General features: G+C 34.7%; 3 protein-coding genes across 5 annotated transcripts in view; 1 reads left to right on the forward strand and 2 right to left on the reverse strand.

Moving 5' to 3' along the window:
• LOC130645596 (uncharacterized) overlaps nucleotides 1-7888 on the reverse strand; it is a 63397-nt gene extending 55509 nt beyond the window's left edge. The window contains exons 1-2 of one of the 2 annotated variants that reach the window (XM_057451644.1): nucleotides 7565-7888; nucleotides 556-696 (exon numbers count right to left, since the gene is read on the reverse strand). In XM_057451644.1, coding sequence (XP_057307627.1) covers nucleotides 556-655 — 100 coding nt within the window. In that variant the 5' untranslated portion in view covers nucleotides 656-696; nucleotides 7565-7888. The remainder of the gene's footprint in view (nucleotides 1-555; nucleotides 697-7564) is intronic. The other variant, XM_057451638.1, reaches the window with a different exon arrangement.
• Nucleotides 7889-8222: 334 nt separating this feature from the next.
• LOC130645624 (uncharacterized) lies at nucleotides 8223-17677 on the reverse strand. Of its 2 annotated transcripts, none has more exons than XM_057451675.1 (2): nucleotides 17283-17677; nucleotides 8223-8340 (listed from the first exon to the last, which is right to left on the reverse strand). In XM_057451675.1, the coding sequence occupies exons 1-2, from the start codon at nucleotides 17675-17677 to the stop codon at nucleotides 8337-8339; spliced, it is 399 nt and encodes a 132-aa protein (XP_057307658.1). In that variant the 3' UTR covers nucleotides 8223-8336. The 2 variants fall into 2 exon arrangements, with proteins under 2 accessions (XP_057307658.1, XP_057307648.1); XM_057451665.1 differs by lacking the exon at nucleotides 8223-8340 and adding an exon at nucleotides 14944-16564.
• Nucleotides 8515-12789, forward strand: LOC130645635 (uncharacterized). The gene is made up of 2 exons (XM_057451688.1): nucleotides 8515-8680; nucleotides 12365-12789. Exons 1-2 carry the CDS (start codon nucleotides 8662-8664, stop codon nucleotides 12721-12723), a joined length of 378 nt encoding a protein of 125 aa, XP_057307671.1. The 5' UTR covers nucleotides 8515-8661; the 3' UTR covers nucleotides 12724-12789.
• Nucleotides 17678-17964: the final 287 nt, after the last annotated feature.

Raw genomic sequence — 17964 nt, forward strand, 5'->3', positions numbered from 1 at the left:
AACTGTTTTTTTTTCTATGTATTTTTGCATAACGCACGTAGTTCATATTTTTAAGCTGCAAAGAAAACATAATAATAATTTGTCTCACTAAAAAATATGTAACTAGTTCTCAAGGTGAAAAGATAAAAATACTTGCATGCTCAAAAACTTGTTTTTAAAAGTTATGCAGCAAGAATTTTTCTTGTGTTGTTTTGGAAGTTGTACATATTTCATTTTTGCAACATTATTTCGGCTGTCGGAGACAAGAAAAATAAAACTGAGAGAGTCGCTACTTCAGACGCTCAGTTCTATTGTTTGGGGTTCATGAGTTTAAACGCCCCCCACTTGTTTCTAACAAAAACATTATAATGCAGGAAAAATTAAAGCTCGCTGCATGTCACAAAAATACAAATTCTAGTTAAAAAACAAGTAGCTACTAATGAACAAGCCAATGGTAATTGATCTACGGTGCTCCCAGGCCACACCTAGATAGTGGTTTACTTCGTTACCAAAGTGCCGAAATTTTTGCGAATCGAATTTATTTTTCTTATTCGAACCCTGATTGCATATACTTACTTTGTTTATACTCAGCATGAGTTTTTTCATAGTTAGCTATGGCCAGTTGTGCTTCCAATGGAATAGAATTTGTCTTAAGTTGACCAAAATCAGCTGTCATTGCATCACATTTCCATTAGATATAATTTTTATTATGTATGCCTAAAAAAAAAAAAAAAACTTGTGTGTGATTCTCAACCCATCAGTTGTACATTGTTTCAAAAAATGGGTCCCACTGAAATCTTCAGATTATTTTTACTATTAGGTGACTCCAATTTAATTAGTTGTTCTACGGGCGAAGTCGATAGTAGCTTACGGTTGGTCGGTCGGCAAAATAAAAATTATTTTATTGAGTATGTATGGTCGGAACAAAAAAAATAAAAATAAAAAATAACAACGGATGAGTGTTACGACAACCGTTTTTTTTCTAGGTGGTGACGTCAATGATTTTTCACCAGGTGGGTAGCTAGGGACCACCAGGAACAATTTGGGTAACTTTCCAAAACCTGGGTCCACAAATCCGTTTCGGAGTGGACGGGTTGATGACGTCATCAAAAAACCTTCAAACCCTAATATCTCTGCAACCGTTTGTCACAAGTACATGATCCTATACATTTTCTTGATCAGCGTTTCAAGGTCTATACGATAAAGGCAACGGGTACACAAATTTTTAAAAAAATATTTTGTGTTTTAACAGGTCTCTGCTGACGTCAGCAAAATTTTTAAGCCGTTATATCTCATTAACCGCTCTTCAAAAGCACATAATCATATACATTTTTTTTATCAAAATTTGAAAACAAGGTTCTCAATTATTTTTTGTTATAGATCGGTTGCTGACGTCATCAAAATTCAAATGACTCTTCTTTTTCATTTTTATCGTGCCTCTTCAGTGGATATTTCCACGGGCCTTATCGACTAGTATAGAAATGGTATACGGTTCAAATAATGTAAATAAGGTTGTACAATATTTTTAAAATCTCATACAAATTTTATACGGTTTTTTAAAAAGACTACACATTTAATATGAATTACAAAAGTGCCGTAAGCAACGCAGGAGACTGACAAAAATGAGATTGTGGACCATAAAAAGATCATAGACCGAGAGTTGGGTTGGACAGCAAGAAAAGTGAAAAACCTAAATAGTATAAACATAAATACTCATATCAATAGTATTTCCTATCAACTTCCAGAAATATGGTTACCCACACTTTGGAAATCAAATATTTAGAAAGTGCAAAATGGTTCCACATAAAGCAAACTTTTAGAAAAAGGAAAGATTTAATCTAGGGCTGTAAAAAAGTTAAAAGTAGTGTTTGCTACAAAACACAAACTTTTATATTAACTAATATTAACACAAACAAAACTTTTTTTAACAAAACTTTTTTGTAATTAGTTATGTTTTCAGCAAATAAACTCTTACTTACTATAGCACAGCTAAATTCTTTCTAAAAAACGTGCGCGGAAAAAAATTAATTATTGGTAATTATGCGTTTGACGTCAGCGATTGGTTGATTCTAAGGACCAAATATACAAAAATACAACAACCCTCCTGGAAACAAATACTGTGTTTTTCAGGTGAGATAAGGTAAATTTTCAACTAAATGTCACTAAAACTAGATACTCATAATTTAAAATAATGGCAGAACTGCTTAATAATACAAACATTTCGTTTCATGACTTTGTTTCATTTGTCTTAACTCTTCATTATCAGATGATTTTCTGTGATAACATTGCAAAGGTTAAATTCCTAATTCGTCAAAAATCGCATCTCCTTGTAATTGCAATTTGCCCGAATATCATGTTTTATTGTCATGAAATTGATGACATAAAAGTACGTTCACTTGAACAGTAAAAAGTATGACATATTTTGCCTGTTTCAATATGCCGTAGTATCACTAGAAATTGTTGCTTCTAATGTCTGGGTCTTTTCGTTCCCATTTCGTTGCTGTAACATTAGCGTGAAAAACTTTTATTAGTTAACTCTAAGCTTAAGGCAGTTAGAATGTTTGACAATTTTATGCGGTTGAATAAATCGAACAATGTCGTTCCCAGCAGGCACTGAAGAAAAACTTCAAGATATTCCATGCATTACCTCGCATAAAGATTTCGATATTCTTTGTTTGAATCGCACCGTTTTGGAAACTGCAAGTATCCGACATCGTTGATACTACCAGAAAAACTTTAAAGAAATAAAATATTTTCAAACCAAGTAAGGCTGAACTGCCAAATAATCTTTTTCAAAATAAATATAAAAAAATACTTTACATGCGAGCGAACGTAAACATGTGCGTGTCTTCTTCAACACTTTATTTACAGCATGTGAGTCAAACTTTGTTGTGTTGCAAATGTTCGACATGGTTTCTATTCACATAATGCTCAAGTGTAGAGTAAAAAGACACTAGTCTTTTTATACAAAAGGATCAGAGTTTTATTAGTTTCTCTAATGGCGGCATGCGTGACAATGCTCTTTTGCTCTAAATTCTTACAATAAAGTTTTTTAAAGTCCTATTTTTGTCATTGGTAATAGAACGTTTTTAAGACAAAAAAATTGACCTTTCTTTCCCTTTAAGCTTCTTCAAATTTATTAAATTCAGTCATCCTTATTGCACAAGAGGTTCGAGTTTGGGATTTTTGTTAATTCCAACCTGTAATACCGTACATATGGAATTAAATCCATCTAAACCTACAATTTCCCAGTGGAATCTATTTCAACTTCCTATTCTGATAAAGACCTGAGCTCATTATGTCACTTTAAAATCTAGTCATCAATCACTGCCTAGGGGAATATTAAACCCTCGATTTTCAACGAAATAATTGAATTTTATTTTTATTTTATCAATTAATGTACTTAGGTGGGCATTCTCTTAAATTAGTCAACGACTATAGGATGGTCTCCTGCCTTATCCTATTTTTTAATTATTAGCAAATCAAATAATAAATAGCCAAAGATGATTACAATCATTGCCCGTCGATGACAGCTGTAGTTGTCGAAACGTAGCCTAGAATAAACTTGCTTGTTCATGACATGATATTTATATTATTCAATGCACATCTATATCAATCTACAAGCAGACACTGAACTGGAACCTTTCTAAAGACTTGGATACATCTGTTACACCTTAACATTAATAAAAAATAAACAGTCGAAATCAGTGGAAAACTAATAATTTAATGGTCAGGTTTAGCATAGCTCAGGCAAATAATTTCTTTCTTTATTATAATAAAAACAAAGAAAACGTACCTATCCAAATTAATAAAGACAACACTTCCATAAAACGTAAACTCCCCTAAATACCTATAGGTTTATAATAGACAATAAGATTGGCTGGAAAGAACACATCAAATTAGTTGCAAGCAAAATGAGACCAGGTGTAGGTATCCTTAACAAGCTAAAATATTCTCTTCCTAGAGAGAACTTAAATCTATATACTCTGCTCTTATCCAGTCGCATCTGCAGTATGGGTTGGTAAGTTGGGGTTAACCAGATACCAAAAGATTGAAAGTTTTAAATAATTTAACATCACAATGTTACGACATTTTAAATCGCCATAACCAAGATAGTATAATTACTAGCCAAAGTCCTGTGGAAGAATCCACTGAATCTCTTATCGAGTCCATATGATGGGTGCCAAATAAAAACATAGAACACAGTAATTTGAAGACACCATTTGCATTATTCTATATCTATAACCCCTGAAACAAAACGTCCAAAAAAATAAGCATGTGCAGCAATAAAAAAAATAATAAGAGAAGAAAGCCCTGGGATTGAGGTTGCCCACAATCTGCCTTATATTTATATATACTTGCTTTGCCATACCAGAAGTACACTAGGAATCATATCCCCTTATTCTCAATATGTTCTTAGTATTGTGCACAATCAATTCAAAAATAAATGTTTCAACTCGTATAATTTTTTTGAAACTATACGAATATCTCTATACGAAAAATATTTTTTTGCCAAAAGAATCGTTTCAAATTCGTTTTAAATCATTTCAAAATAGTTTAAAATCATTTTGTTGAAACGAAAATCGTTTCGCAATGGTTTCGCATTCATTTCATAATCGTCTCACAATATCAACATCAATTTAGTTCAAACCGTTTTAAAATCGCTTTAAATTTAACACCATTATTATTATTATGTTTATCACACGCACCGATTTCTAAAGAAATTTGATTATTAAATTTATTCAAAATATCTATATACATCGATCTACAGCGGTGTTTTAGCTTTCTACGATCCTGTTTTTATAATTTGTAAACGATCTACAGCAATGTTTTAGCTTCGTACGATCGTGTTTTGATGGTTATTAAAAGATCTACGGCAATGTTTTAACTTTATACGATCGTGTTTTGATGATTTTTAAACGACTTGCAGCGATGTTTTAGCTTTATACGATCGTGTTTTGGTAATTAAAAAACCATAAAAAAGCGATCGTAAGAAGCTAACATAACGCCGTAGATCGTTTAAAAACCATCAAAACACGATCGTATGAAGTAAAAACACCGCCGCAGATCGTTTAAAACCATAAAAACAAGATGATAAGAAGCTAAAACATCGCCGTAAATCCTGTCTTTTTCAGGAATATATGAGTAGGTGTGCGATGATTAGCATGTGTAAATCAAGTAACGTGTGCGATGTAAAACGCGATGTAAAATCCAGTCTTTTTCAGGAACATTTGACTAGGTGTGTTATGATTTGCATTGGTAAATCAAGTAACATGTGCGAAAACGTGTAAATCAAGTAACGTGTGTAAAACGCACATGCAAAGAATGTTACGCATGTGTTACGGGCTCCGAGGTTATTTTTGTTGCACATTCATTTTGCGGTAGAAAAGTGGGGGACGTTTTAAATCGTGAACACCAAACACGATCATCAAGTAACACTGGCATAGCGAATCTCTCAATCTTAACTTTCTTTTCTACATGTCCGAAATAGTATGCAAGACTATACTGTCATTTTTATATTTACTGTTAATTTTTCAGGTCATCACAAGCAAATAGGCAAAAATATGCTTTGTTTTCAAATTAAAAACACCATGACAAGTCGTGCGTATTAATATATAGATTATGTTCTAATATGAAACAGTTATACACAATAGAATCTTGTAAAACGATTTTTGAACATAACTCCAACAATTCACCAATGAGGGCGCTGACTAGCCGAAAACGGTGTATATGTGAGGGCAGCCGCAGGCATTTTTTTGGTTTTTTTGTCAAAGTTTTCATCTGTAACTTCATGGAAAAGCCTGGACCCGTCCAAAGGCGCCTGAAATGCAACGCTGGCGAGCTCATTGCTCTCATTTAAATTTTGTTAAGAAGAAGGAAGGTGTTATTTGTCGTCGTACTTATTATTATTTGTGGGATTTTAATACAGCTATTTGTCAAATATATAATTTGATGTATAAAAACAGTCTTCCACTACCACTGCTCGACATTAAAAGAATAAGTTATACATTTTAAAAAACAATTTTCGTTTTTCGTTTTTAAACTTCTTAAATGCTATCTTTAAAAACATTTATATCGCTGCTTTTCGCTTTTAAACTTTTAAAATGCAATCTAAACTTTTATATTTAATTACTGCAATAAAATTTTCAAAAGAGTTCGCGCAAAATAGATTGCTAAAATTGATCTTGCAACCTATTGTTATTAAAAACAAATGATCGCGTGGGGTCATTGTTTAACAGCGAGGCAATTATTTTCTTAAAAAAAACAAAAGCTATCGCAATGTTATTGTTCTATGTAACTATTCATCCAAGTTTCGCGTCCGCGGTAGATTACATTCAGACTGTACTGTATATACTCTCGTACTCACCTTCGCAAAACATATTCACAAAGCTAGCACTACCCTTCATAGAGAAATGATGGAACCAGACAGGCAACAAACAGGGGTCCTTTTCTCCCTCCTAAATTTAAAACATTCCCTCTTTCTTACCACTGATCCTTTTACTGACAAATAAATATAGCAAATCCTTAAACAGTACAGGATCTTTTCCCAATCGGGTTACTCTACCCCAATCGGGGTAAATCACCCTATCAAGTGAGTGCGAAACCACGTGATTGGGAGAAACTCACCTAAATTGGGGGAGTGTTTTTCTTGCTTAAAATTTCGTTTAAAAAGGGCTAGCTGCTGGCTAAAAGTGCAATATAATTCTTGTTTATATTAAATCATAACTTATTTTGCGCCTATTCACCGATTAAAAAAAAATTCACCTTGCTGTTAACGCTATTATACTTCTTAAGTTGAATTGACTATATACATGGTGCATATTTTCAGTCCAGGTCGCACATATTGAGGCTCTGAAGCTCGTTTTAGTTGTCTTGTAGACATGCAGTTGGAGTTAGTTTGAAGCCAGTATAGAGAGAAAAATGTGCATATTTTTTATCATGTGACACAAATTATAGTAGAGAGATATTGGTATCTTTGGCATAGCCAGCTAGCTATTTCTAGACCTTAAGCTCGCTAGGTGATAGGCGAGAACTAAGTTTCTCTCAAGCCCCTTTGGTTTGTTTATGTATTTTGCTAGCTAAAAATTTACCACCAGTTATGACTCAGTCGATCGGGTGGTCATGAAAAATTGCAGCCAGTGTCAACTTACTCAATTGGGTGGTTTACTCAATCAGGGGACACTCACCCGATCAGGGAAAGAACCTGTACTGTTAACTGACTGTAGTAGATCAAAATCATCCATATCTAATAAATTACACAAAATATTTTCACAGGATAATATTCTTTATCTAACTGTTATGTTGTTTTTTATCCAAGATTACCTAGTACTATGTATCTTTATTATATAGTATCCTATAACTAGTCATGATGAAGTAAAATGTCCCCCAAACTTTTTTTAGTGAACCGTATTAAGTGTGAAATTTTCTTCTTTTGCGCTATAGTTTTTATGTAAATATTTTATTTAAAACGGTTTAGTTACTAATATATTATATACACGACTCAGAGAGCCTATATCTGGTTGTCATCGTGTATAAACGTTTAATGTACACAGTCTTAAAAAACGAATTATATATAGCTACTTACCTACTTACTTTCCAAAAACACGACTAACCATTTTGAATGTTTTGGCGGTTACGTTTTGGGTGGGAGCAAAGGCAATGTTTTTAATCTTTTTCTCGTCCTCTTTGTTGTTGCCAACAAGGAATTTGGTGCAAGACTTGTTTCCTTTTTTTCTTTTTGTCCTTTTTTTCCTTTTTTCTTCCCTTTTTCTTCTCCTTTTCTTTTCTATCTAATTTTTTTTCCTCAATCGTTTATGTTGGGAACAATTATCTATCTTGCTTAATAAATCTTCTTTCTTGAATGAACGATGACATATGTTCCAGCCCGTGTTGTCCTCTACACCATCTTGGGCAGCATTTTCGCGTTCTGTAAATTACCTAACTTGGCACTGTGCTAGTCAGAAATCACACAACCCTACAAACGCAAGGAAGCGGTAAAACTTTGTGGAAGGAGAGGTACAGTTGTACAGGCGCGGACCAGGGTTAGTCAGATAAGTCGCGTGACTAAGTGTAAATTTGACGAAAAATGTTAGCCAAGCGAATGATGTCGACGATCCAGGTGTTGCATACGGAGCGCGTTAAAAAATCAGATTGTAATTCATGTACGGCGAAAAGCCATGGTTCACAGCCCTCTCCATTTCGCCTATGGCGATGGGACGTCAAAGCTGTGACGTCGCTACCATATAGACTGAGAGGGTTGCAAGTTATAGCTTACAGATTTTGACTGATTCATTTTGACTAATCAGTCACTCAGTCAGTCAAAAATCAAATAGCTATGGCCCGCAACCCTCCCCATCTCACCTAAGGGGCATGTGACGTCAAAATCGTGACGTAATTTTCACACAAATAGTCTTTTCTTAAGGGACACTGGCGTGAAAACATACGTGTAATAAACAACCTCTAAATCATTTTTTTTGTCCTTAAAATTTCATCTTTTATAAAAGTTACTTTAAAAGTAACTTGTGAAATATATTTTCACACTCTATGCGTAGTCCAACAATATGTGGCCCGCAGCCGGCGTAGGAAATTTAGGTTCCGTATAGCGTGGTTACTTATAACCTGTTAGGCTATAGTTTTAATTGCTATGGTTCTGAAGCAACAACACGGAAGCAAACAACAACAATGACAGATAATGTTAGAAGTATATTTCTCTTGTTTCATGTCATAACTACACTTGAGTTTGGGGAAAGGAGGGGGATGTCAGGTTTGGTATCAGGGGGGCCCAAACCAGATGCGTGTGTTTCCATCCTTACCCTTAGTAAGACGTATCTCGTGGAAACATCTGCGTATCTCGTGGAAACGCTAACTCAGCAACTCGCTTGGAAATTGCCTATATCTGAGCGACTCACTTGGAAATCGCCTACACCTCAGCAACTCACTTGGAAATTGCCTACATCTGAGCGACTCACTCGGAAATCGCCTACACCTCAGCAACTCGCTTGGAAATTGCCTACCTCTCCGCGACTCACTTGGAAATCGCCTACAACTCAGCAACTCGCTTGGAAATTGCCTACCTCTCCGCGACTCACTTGGAAATCGCCTACACCTCAGCAACTCGCTTGGAAATTGCCTACTACCTGCTATGCGTATCTCGTGGAAACGCACCTCATTTGTTAGGGAAACAAACGCATCTTCATCCCATTTGGCTGACGAAGGAAGCCCGACATCCCCACCAGCGCGGGTCAACAGCGCTTCTACCTCTGGACAAAAAACTTGGCAATCGCAAGTAGCCAAATTTGGATCACCAAGAAAACCTTGAGGCAAGAGCACTGGTGTAAGCGAGCGCGCGTCTTTGATGCCAATTGATCCCTCCATCTTGCGTTGTAGATCGTTGCGTGTTGTAGTTCGTAGTATCGTTGCGTGTTATAGTTCGTTGTAGAAGACCCTCTGGGGCTACATCAATTGGTATCGTATGCACTCGTCATGTGTCGGATGATGGTCCGGTTATCGAGTTAACATAAGGGTCGTGGTTGATTGTAGAATTAGTTAATATGGTGACAGTTGTGGACATTGATGCCAGTACGTGAAGTGATTGATGTACATAAAAGAAAAAGAAAAAATATATAATAACAGGGTGGGTGGGTGGGCAAACCAAACTATTAGCAAAATGTGATGATGGAAACTAGTTGACTTTAGCTGCTCCCATTTTTTAGGTAGGCAAGGCAATCTTAGGGGCCTGGATCTACAACAGTATTGGTTAGTTACCTTGAGGGCCCCTAGTGTTCATGCCTTGTGACCACCCTTTTCACTAGTCTACCATTCTAGATTTGGAATAACATTGAGTTTCTAAAGTATATCCTTCAATGATGCTAGTAGCCATCTTTGTTGACACTTCAATACAATGCAATCAAAGCCAAGCCTCTCAACAAGGTATAAGTACTTACTTCAGCAACCGCAATTAACATGTAGTGAACTGTTGGTCCACCACCATTTAACTCCCATCCGTCAGGATTAGTCAAAGACTCACGCCTTTTGGCTTGATTTCTTTTATTCTTCGTTTAAAGATCCTTCAAGATGACATTATGCTATTTTGTCCAGAAAGTAATCGTACAAGATTAATTGATGTTTGTAAAACCCGTTGGGCTGCTAGAATAGAAGGGCTCCATATCTTTGAAGAGCTTTATATTGCTATCGTCAAAACTCTGGAACTGATGGACCAGAATTTAGATAAACAAATAGGTATTAACACCCAATCGAAGGCTGGACCATTACTTCTCTCTCTTAAGTCATTTGTACATCTAGTGGCATTAGTTATTACAAGGCACATTTGTGATTTAATGCTTCCTGTAACAAAGCTTTTGCAATCAAAGACTGAAACAGATATTTTGGATGGTTGTGAACTTATTAATTCTTTAAAAAACTTAACAATGTCGATAAGAAACAATATAGATTATCATAATGAATGGTATTCATCAGCCATTGATTTAGCCTCAAAAGTTGATATTCTAGAATACAAAAAAAAAACTTGTGGCGGACAAACAACACGTTCAAATGTTACTGCAGATTCACCATCGCAATATTACAAACGTGTGATCACAATTCCTTTTATTGCCACACGTCATTTTTCCATGTAATTGGTCCAGCCTTCCCTTTTTCTGATTCCTTCTAAATAAATAAATAATAAAGTGTAATTAAGTAAGTCCCTAATATAGTATATAAATAATTAACATACCTTTTTTTATCACACTTTATCCGTCTACTCATTATTATATCGTTCCTGTACATCTGAACAAATGCATGGGTTGAGGTGTGTATGTATCATATCACATGTATGTACATTTCATCTTCATTATCCTGATATTTCCATATTCTTTTGTTTTTGTTATGATTGTGTTTAATTTTGCTGTCCATGGCTGGTGTGATCATTTGATTCACCTAGTCATGCTGATGAAGCCTGATATTGGCAGAAACAGCAAGAGTTTATAAATATTAAAATATATTCACAATTGTCTCACTTTATTGTAGTTAATCCCTGTTAATTTTAGTGCTTTTATCTATCTAAAATAAGACGTGTAAGACGGAAAGTTTATTTATAAAAAATGTTCTTAGGAGATTTTCTTATAGCTTAGCGTTTCTTTTCGTCAATTTTATTAATAACTAGATAAATCGGAAGACAATTTTTGGCGATTTTTGTACCCGCAAAGCTTAAATTAGCGAAAGTTTCTGGGGCTACGCCCCATACCCCACCTGGAGGGCTTACAGCGCCTCTCAGGACCCCCAGCTGCTAAATTCAAGACTAGTCCAAATATTGCTGCGCAGCAGCAATATTTTGACTAAGTCTTGAAAAAGTCTGGATCCGCCCCTGTTGTATTTAAACATAGGTTATTGTAGCTATTACAGCTTATGTAAATAAGTTTTAACTGGAAGAAAAACCCATCTTTGTATAAAGTTGTTTGTCCATACTTTAAAGTGATGTATATATATATATACTTTTTTTTAATACTTTTTAGGGAAAGTTTTTAACGCTATAGCACATCTATATTATAATATATATAAATAAAATTTAAAATAAGTAATTATAATTGGCATGCTTATTTCATGCATTTTGTTCGATTCAGATTCTAAATGGAAGAACCGCTGTATCATATAGCTTAATTAGGTGACATACATCTAAATTAGGAGGTAGAAAAAGTTTTTCCTCGATTTCTCGAAAAATGTAAGTTTTAGCAGAATCACCGCTGCAGCTCTTTTATCGTCAGTTTGACCACTATATTATAAAAGAGGAACGGTATTTCCAGCACCCCAGGTTCAAAAGATATGGACTATAAACAATGGTTCATTGTTAGCGATAGTCTATTTAAGCTGTTCTGCATCTTAGTTAGGATGTCACGTCATGTGATACATCCTATTTAAGCGGTTTTTTTTAAAACTTCAAGTTTAGCGGATCTCCCCGGGGTGCTACGAAAAAACTAATATATTGGAGATGTTTATATGCACGTAAATATTGGATTTATTCAGTTAGATAGATGCTAAAATTTAGTTAAATGTGTGTTTTAGACGATCAAAGTTTTGTACATCTTCACTAAGTTGTAAAACGCCTAATTATATCATACATCCTAATTAAGCTGACATCTAAATTAAGCTGTACAGCTTAATTAAGAGGATTTCCCTGACTGCCTGAGTCACTTGATAATGTAGAATTTTTTAAATATTTATTGCATTTAAAACAGATGAAAACAAGATATATCAACATGTATATGTATATAAATGTAGTTTCTGGCAGTATTTGGCTTACCTATCAATAGAGGAATTTAGTTTTTACTTTACCTGTAATTTTGAAATTGAAATAACACATACCATAATACTTGTTCTGTCTACTATATAGGGGAAACAGACTCCATCAGAGAAGAAGAAGAAGAAGAAGAGGAAATGTGGATGGAACGATTGCTAAAGCTTAAAAGAAACGGCAGTCTTGACAACATTTTCTTTGACGCAATCAATCCGGAAAAAAATATTCTTCTGACACTGAAGTCTGGCGGTGCAGGTAGAGTTGCAGCCAGAGTTGCAGCCAACATAGAATACCATTTAAAAAGGGATTCAAAGTTAGGCAAAGAACTTGATGAATTCCCCTCAAGTTCTCAACCAAATGCAATAATGCGTAGTTTAAATAAACTATTTTGTCACCAGCTGACATTTTCACTGAGAAATGCAGATATACTGCAGTTATATAGCAGCCAAAATTAGCACAATTATAGATAATTGCCTTGGATATTTTATTATATGTGACGCAATAAAAGTTAGGAACGAAAAGCTGTTTGTTATTCTAAATATCTATAGCTTGAAGATGTGTCAAATCATAAACCACTGCCCGCTAGACAAGTCCGTCAAACAGCCTACTCCCAAGATAGGATGTGGTTTTTATGCCACCCCGCTGTGGGCAAACCTTTTAAGGTAGCGGTGTGGCAAATTACATCTCTTCTGTATGAAGCTTTTTTTTTCAACTTTCCTTTTAAAAAAACATAAAAGCATATATGTACTTGTTAACAAAAGTTGGTTCTACAATATTATGAAAAAAAAAAATTAAAATGTTGTAACAAAAAAAATATAGTCGAAAGTCTTAAAAAATGGGTGTGGCCAACTGTGAAGGGATTTGTCTCAAAAGTTTACAGAAAAAAAAATATGTCCACATGTTCAGCATAGTCTGAATTTAAATCGCGTGTCTCATTTTTTTCTCAACTTTAATCGTTTTGAAAATATACCGTAAATCATCGTAAAACTTTTTTTTTCCTTTTTCTTTCAATCACTTTTGCATCCAAATCCGCTGACCAAAAATTAAAATGAGACATGCGATTAGAGATCAAACACTCGTGAAGCCGAAAACGAAAGTTTCATGACGTCATCTAATGTATTTTTGAGACAGATCCCTTTTAAGAGGAGTAGGCAACCGAAAATTTTACGAAAAAATTATTTAGAGATATACGTTAACGAAGTTTTTGTAGATTAGTGGTTATAGCTTTCGTACTCTGTGCGGGAGACCGGGGTTCGATTACTCTTGACGGCGATTCAACATGGGCGAGTGAATGTTACCAAAGCCCCGGGTTAACCCAAGCCATGTGAGGGAAATTGGGGAGATGGCACACTGTGTGAGCCGTTGGATGTTGCCGGGAGTTGTCTAGTAGAGCGTGGGCCCTACTAATTGGGTCTGCGTAGCTCAAAATGAGCATTAAATACTCTAGGACTCTCCATCTAAGCCATGGCCCCTCCTGGAAATAATAGACAGGGTATATCCCTCGATATTTGTGAGGCTAGCCATGTAAAATATGCACATCTATCTATCTATCACTTGTGATTGTTTACAAGAAATTGAAAAGAGAATATTTAATTATTCATTAGTTATTTAAAGTGAACTTGCGGAACTCTTATTCAACATTATTTGTGCATAAGAATGCCCCCCGTCATAATAAAACAAAATTAATAATTCGCAAAGCATTTGTTTTTAATATGATGATATTTTTTCTCACGACAGGGGGTTGGAGGGTATAATATGAATATAAATGTTCAAAAACAGGAAATGTAATAATCGAGAAAACTATTCTATTCAACTTTTATTTTTGTTTTGTGAAAATATTGTTACAATAAAAATATAAAAATGCCAAAAGCAAATAAAACACTGCAGAAAAAAAAACAGCGAGGGAAACCCAAGTAATGTTTTGTCGTAGGAAGAAGAAGTTGAAAAAAACATAAGAGATGCAGGGTAAGCAGTTTTGATTTGTTCAATAAACAAGCTTCCACCTTGTTTACATTCTTTCAAATAATTCAATTTTTATTTTATCTAGATACGATGGCAGCCTGTTCATTTCTGCACTAAAAGATGCCGTAAATATTAGAAAGAAAAGATCGAAAACACCAAGAAAAATTCGATTTTTGATTTCCGCCAGCGCCACGCGGGGCGGAATCTTTAAAATCGCTAGATATCTATCTATATATATCTATATCTATATATATCTAGATAGATAGAGACAGCACAGAGCCTGGACGCTGCACAGTCGGTGGTACAGATACTGTGTACTCTCACTTTATCGCATGGCATGGTTTGCAGGCTAACAGAAATATTCAACCTCGTGTCCAGATATCGTTTTTGAGAGTCTTGAAACCGTTCTCCTGCTGGTTATTGTTAGGGAGCTCCAGAAAGGACTAGACATAGCTGTTAAAAGATATTAATATTGCATTGCTTCCAGAATATATATTTACCTCCAGAATTCATCTTTACAGAAAATTTGATTGGGGTGTGATTGAACTAGCTTAGGTAATAAATATTTTAACTCAAAGCTTTCCTGTACCTAGCTAGCTAGCTAGCTAGCTATATACTGTATTTTTTTGCATTTAACAGGACACAGTATTTTAAGTATAGCTATAGGCTGGCTATATATAGATAATTCAATGTTTACAAAGTTAGCTATAGCTAGCTAGCTATGGAATTTGTGTGTGCATACTAAGAGGCAAAAATGGAGTACAACATAGGCAAATTAACTTCTAACTTTACTGATTTCAGATAGAAAAGCAACTAGAATTTGTTTGTCTAACTATTAACTTCTCTTTTTAAAGCTTACCTCCCACTTCAAAACAACTAAATGTCACTCATATATAGCAATAGTATTTTTTGTCAAGATCAGGTTAAATTTAAAATATTTTTAAGTGATTAACCATTTAAATATGGCAGGGGGAAATTGACAGAAGTGGAGAAAAATACAATCTTTAAGTTTACATTACGTTTTTTACAATCTATATACCAATTTTTTTTGTTCAATTTGCCGTTTTCTGACTTATAATTTTATTGCAGCTTTGAGGCATGCATAATGTAAACGTTGCACCGGCTGACGTTAAAATATCAAAATAAATTGATATTTAGATAGATGTTCAGGGGCGGATCCAGACTTTTTCAAGACTTAGTCAAGACTGAGTCTTGAATTTAGCAGCTGGGGGCTAAATTTTAAGCTTTGCGGGTACAAAAATCGCCGAAAAATTGTCTTCCGATTTATCTAGTTATTAATAAAATTGACCAAAAGAAACGCTAAGCTATAACAAAATCTCCTAAGAACATCTTTTATAAGAATCAAATCTCCGCCCTACACGTCTTATTTTAAATAGATAAAACCACTAAAATTAACAGGGATTAACTACAATAAAGTGAGACAATTGTGAATATATTTCATTATTTATAAACTCCTGCTGTTTCTGCCAATATCAGGCTTCATCAGCATGACTAGGTGAATCAAATGATCACACCAGCCATGGACAGCAAAATAAAACACAATAATAACAAAAACAATAAGAATATGAAAAGATCAGGATAATGAAAATGAAATATACATACATGTGATATGATACAAACACACCTCAACCCATGTATTTGTTCAGATATATTTGTTTATTTATAGGGCTAAACTCAAGTTTCGTTTGAACTTTAAAAGAAGAATTAAGAAGGGCTTTTTACTGCTTTTTGCATGCTGAAATAGGAAAATGCAACTTTCAGTTAAGAAAGTTGCAACCTGGAAAAAGGGGAACGTAATGATTTGGCTTGAAGTCTACACCAGACTACACCTACAACAATATCTTCATAACAAAATAAAATTTTTAACTGATCTTCATCAGGTAAAATAGATGGGTGTGGCGATATACACTGTGTAAAGAAAGTTGTAACAAACTGTAACAAACCGAATTGTGGGTAAAATGTGGTAATTTTTCTCTTTATTACTGTTGACAAGGCAAGTATTGATAGAAAAGGAAACCATGTCTTGGGGCTACAGTTGTTGATTGCTTCTGCTTTAACTGCCTCCTCAAGAGAAAGAGTCATATCACAAACAATATGGGAAAGGGAAAATCTGAATAAACTTTTCTCAGATATAAAAATATTTGCCTTTTGGTTTTTAAAAGCAAATTGAAAACAAGTATGATTGGAATAAAAGGAAGGATGCAAGAAAAGTTCTATGGATGTCAAGATTCTCAAAACATCAACAAGAGAATTATCACCTATACCTATACCAACGATGCTGAGCTGTATAGACAGTCTCCTGATGGATTGGATCTAAAAATAATATATTTTACCATGAACTTTTACTCAACAAACTTTGTTTCTTAATAGTCATTCGAAGAGTTGTTTATTTTCATCACCAACCTTACTTATCCAGATGTCAAGTTCTTGCTTCTAATAACAACACAAATATTAATTGAGAAAGAATTCCTCCGCAATGCTGAAAATTCTGTTCAAAGCTCATATTACAAAAACAATACACCTTTATGATAATTCAATTGTACATGCGTTCCTACGGCTCTCCATTGTTTTACAATATCGGAAAAAAGGAGGTAAAACTCGTGTTTTTATGAGAGTTTGTTAGAGACGAAAGCGTGTTTTCTCCAGCTTTTTAACTTCCGTCGTATCAATTTCTTTAAAATTTTCAGGAAACGTTAATAATAATAAGATACAACTTATGTGTACTTTTCATTAAAAACAAAACGTGGCAAGAAAAGTTATCACGAAAAAACGTGTTTTCTCCTTAATAAACTCTTATAAAAGTGTAATGTTTACCTCCTCTGATTGCAAAATAAGCTACGATGGAGTGTTATTTTTTCCGAATTATCGTAAAGGTGTATTAGCCCTAGCTATTAGCTAATTAAATCTTTTTGTATTTGGTTTTAATAGTCTGTTGTATAAAGCTCTCCCCAACTAGCTTTTCGTAGCAGATATACTGAAAACCTTTAAATAAATGCAAGGTGTGTTGGAGAGTAAAAAACATACTTCTCACCTTAAAGCAATAATTCCTTTATCTTCACACCTCGCCTCAGATGGAAGGTATATATCTGGACATAAATTCCGATGAAGACTTTTACCAACCAAGGGATAAATATCCCCAGACAACAAAAATGCTCGAGAATAAACACTTTCTAAAAGTTCTTTTTGCATTTTACGAACAGATTCAAAATTATCACACTTTAAATCAGTAAGCACCCGCGCCAACATATCTGCTGCGGCCATAATCAATAATAGTACGGAAAGAATCCAAGTCAAAAGGCGTGAGTCTTTGACTAATCCTGACGGATGGGAGTTAAAACTATAGCCTAACAGGTTATCAGTAACCACGCAGTACGGAACCTTAATTTCCTTTGGCGGCTGCGGGCCACATATTGTTGGACTACGCATAGAGTGTGAAAATTACGTCACGATTTTGACGTCACAGGCCCCTTAGGTGAGATGGGGAGGGTTGCGGGCCATAGCTATTTGATTTTTGACTGACTGAGTGACTGATTAGTCAAAATGAATCAGTCAAAATCTGTAAGCTATAATTTGAAACCCTCTCAGTCTATATGGTAGCGACGTCACAACTTTGACGTCAACATCGCTATAGGCGAATTGGAGAGGGCTGTGAACCATGGCTTTTCGCCGTAAAAAAATTACAATTTTTAACGCCCTCCGTTTGCAACGCCTGG

The sequence above is a fragment of the Hydractinia symbiolongicarpus genome, chromosome 1 (assembly GCF_029227915.1).
Source record: "Hydractinia symbiolongicarpus strain clone_291-10 chromosome 1, HSymV2.1, whole genome shotgun sequence".
Lineage (NCBI taxonomy): Eukaryota > Metazoa > Cnidaria > Hydrozoa > Anthoathecata > Hydractiniidae > Hydractinia > Hydractinia symbiolongicarpus.

Bases quoted from the DNA above. Each gene is read 5' to 3' on its own strand.
- LOC130645624 (XM_057451665.1), bottom strand. From the start codon at position 17,677: ATGCGTAGTCCAACAATATGTGGCCCGCAGCCGCCAAAGGAAATTAAG. The intron at 16,565-17,282 runs GTGAGAAGTATG...TATTATTTTTAG, and splicing joins AAAGGAATTATTGCTTTAAG to ATCCAATCCATCAGGAGACT.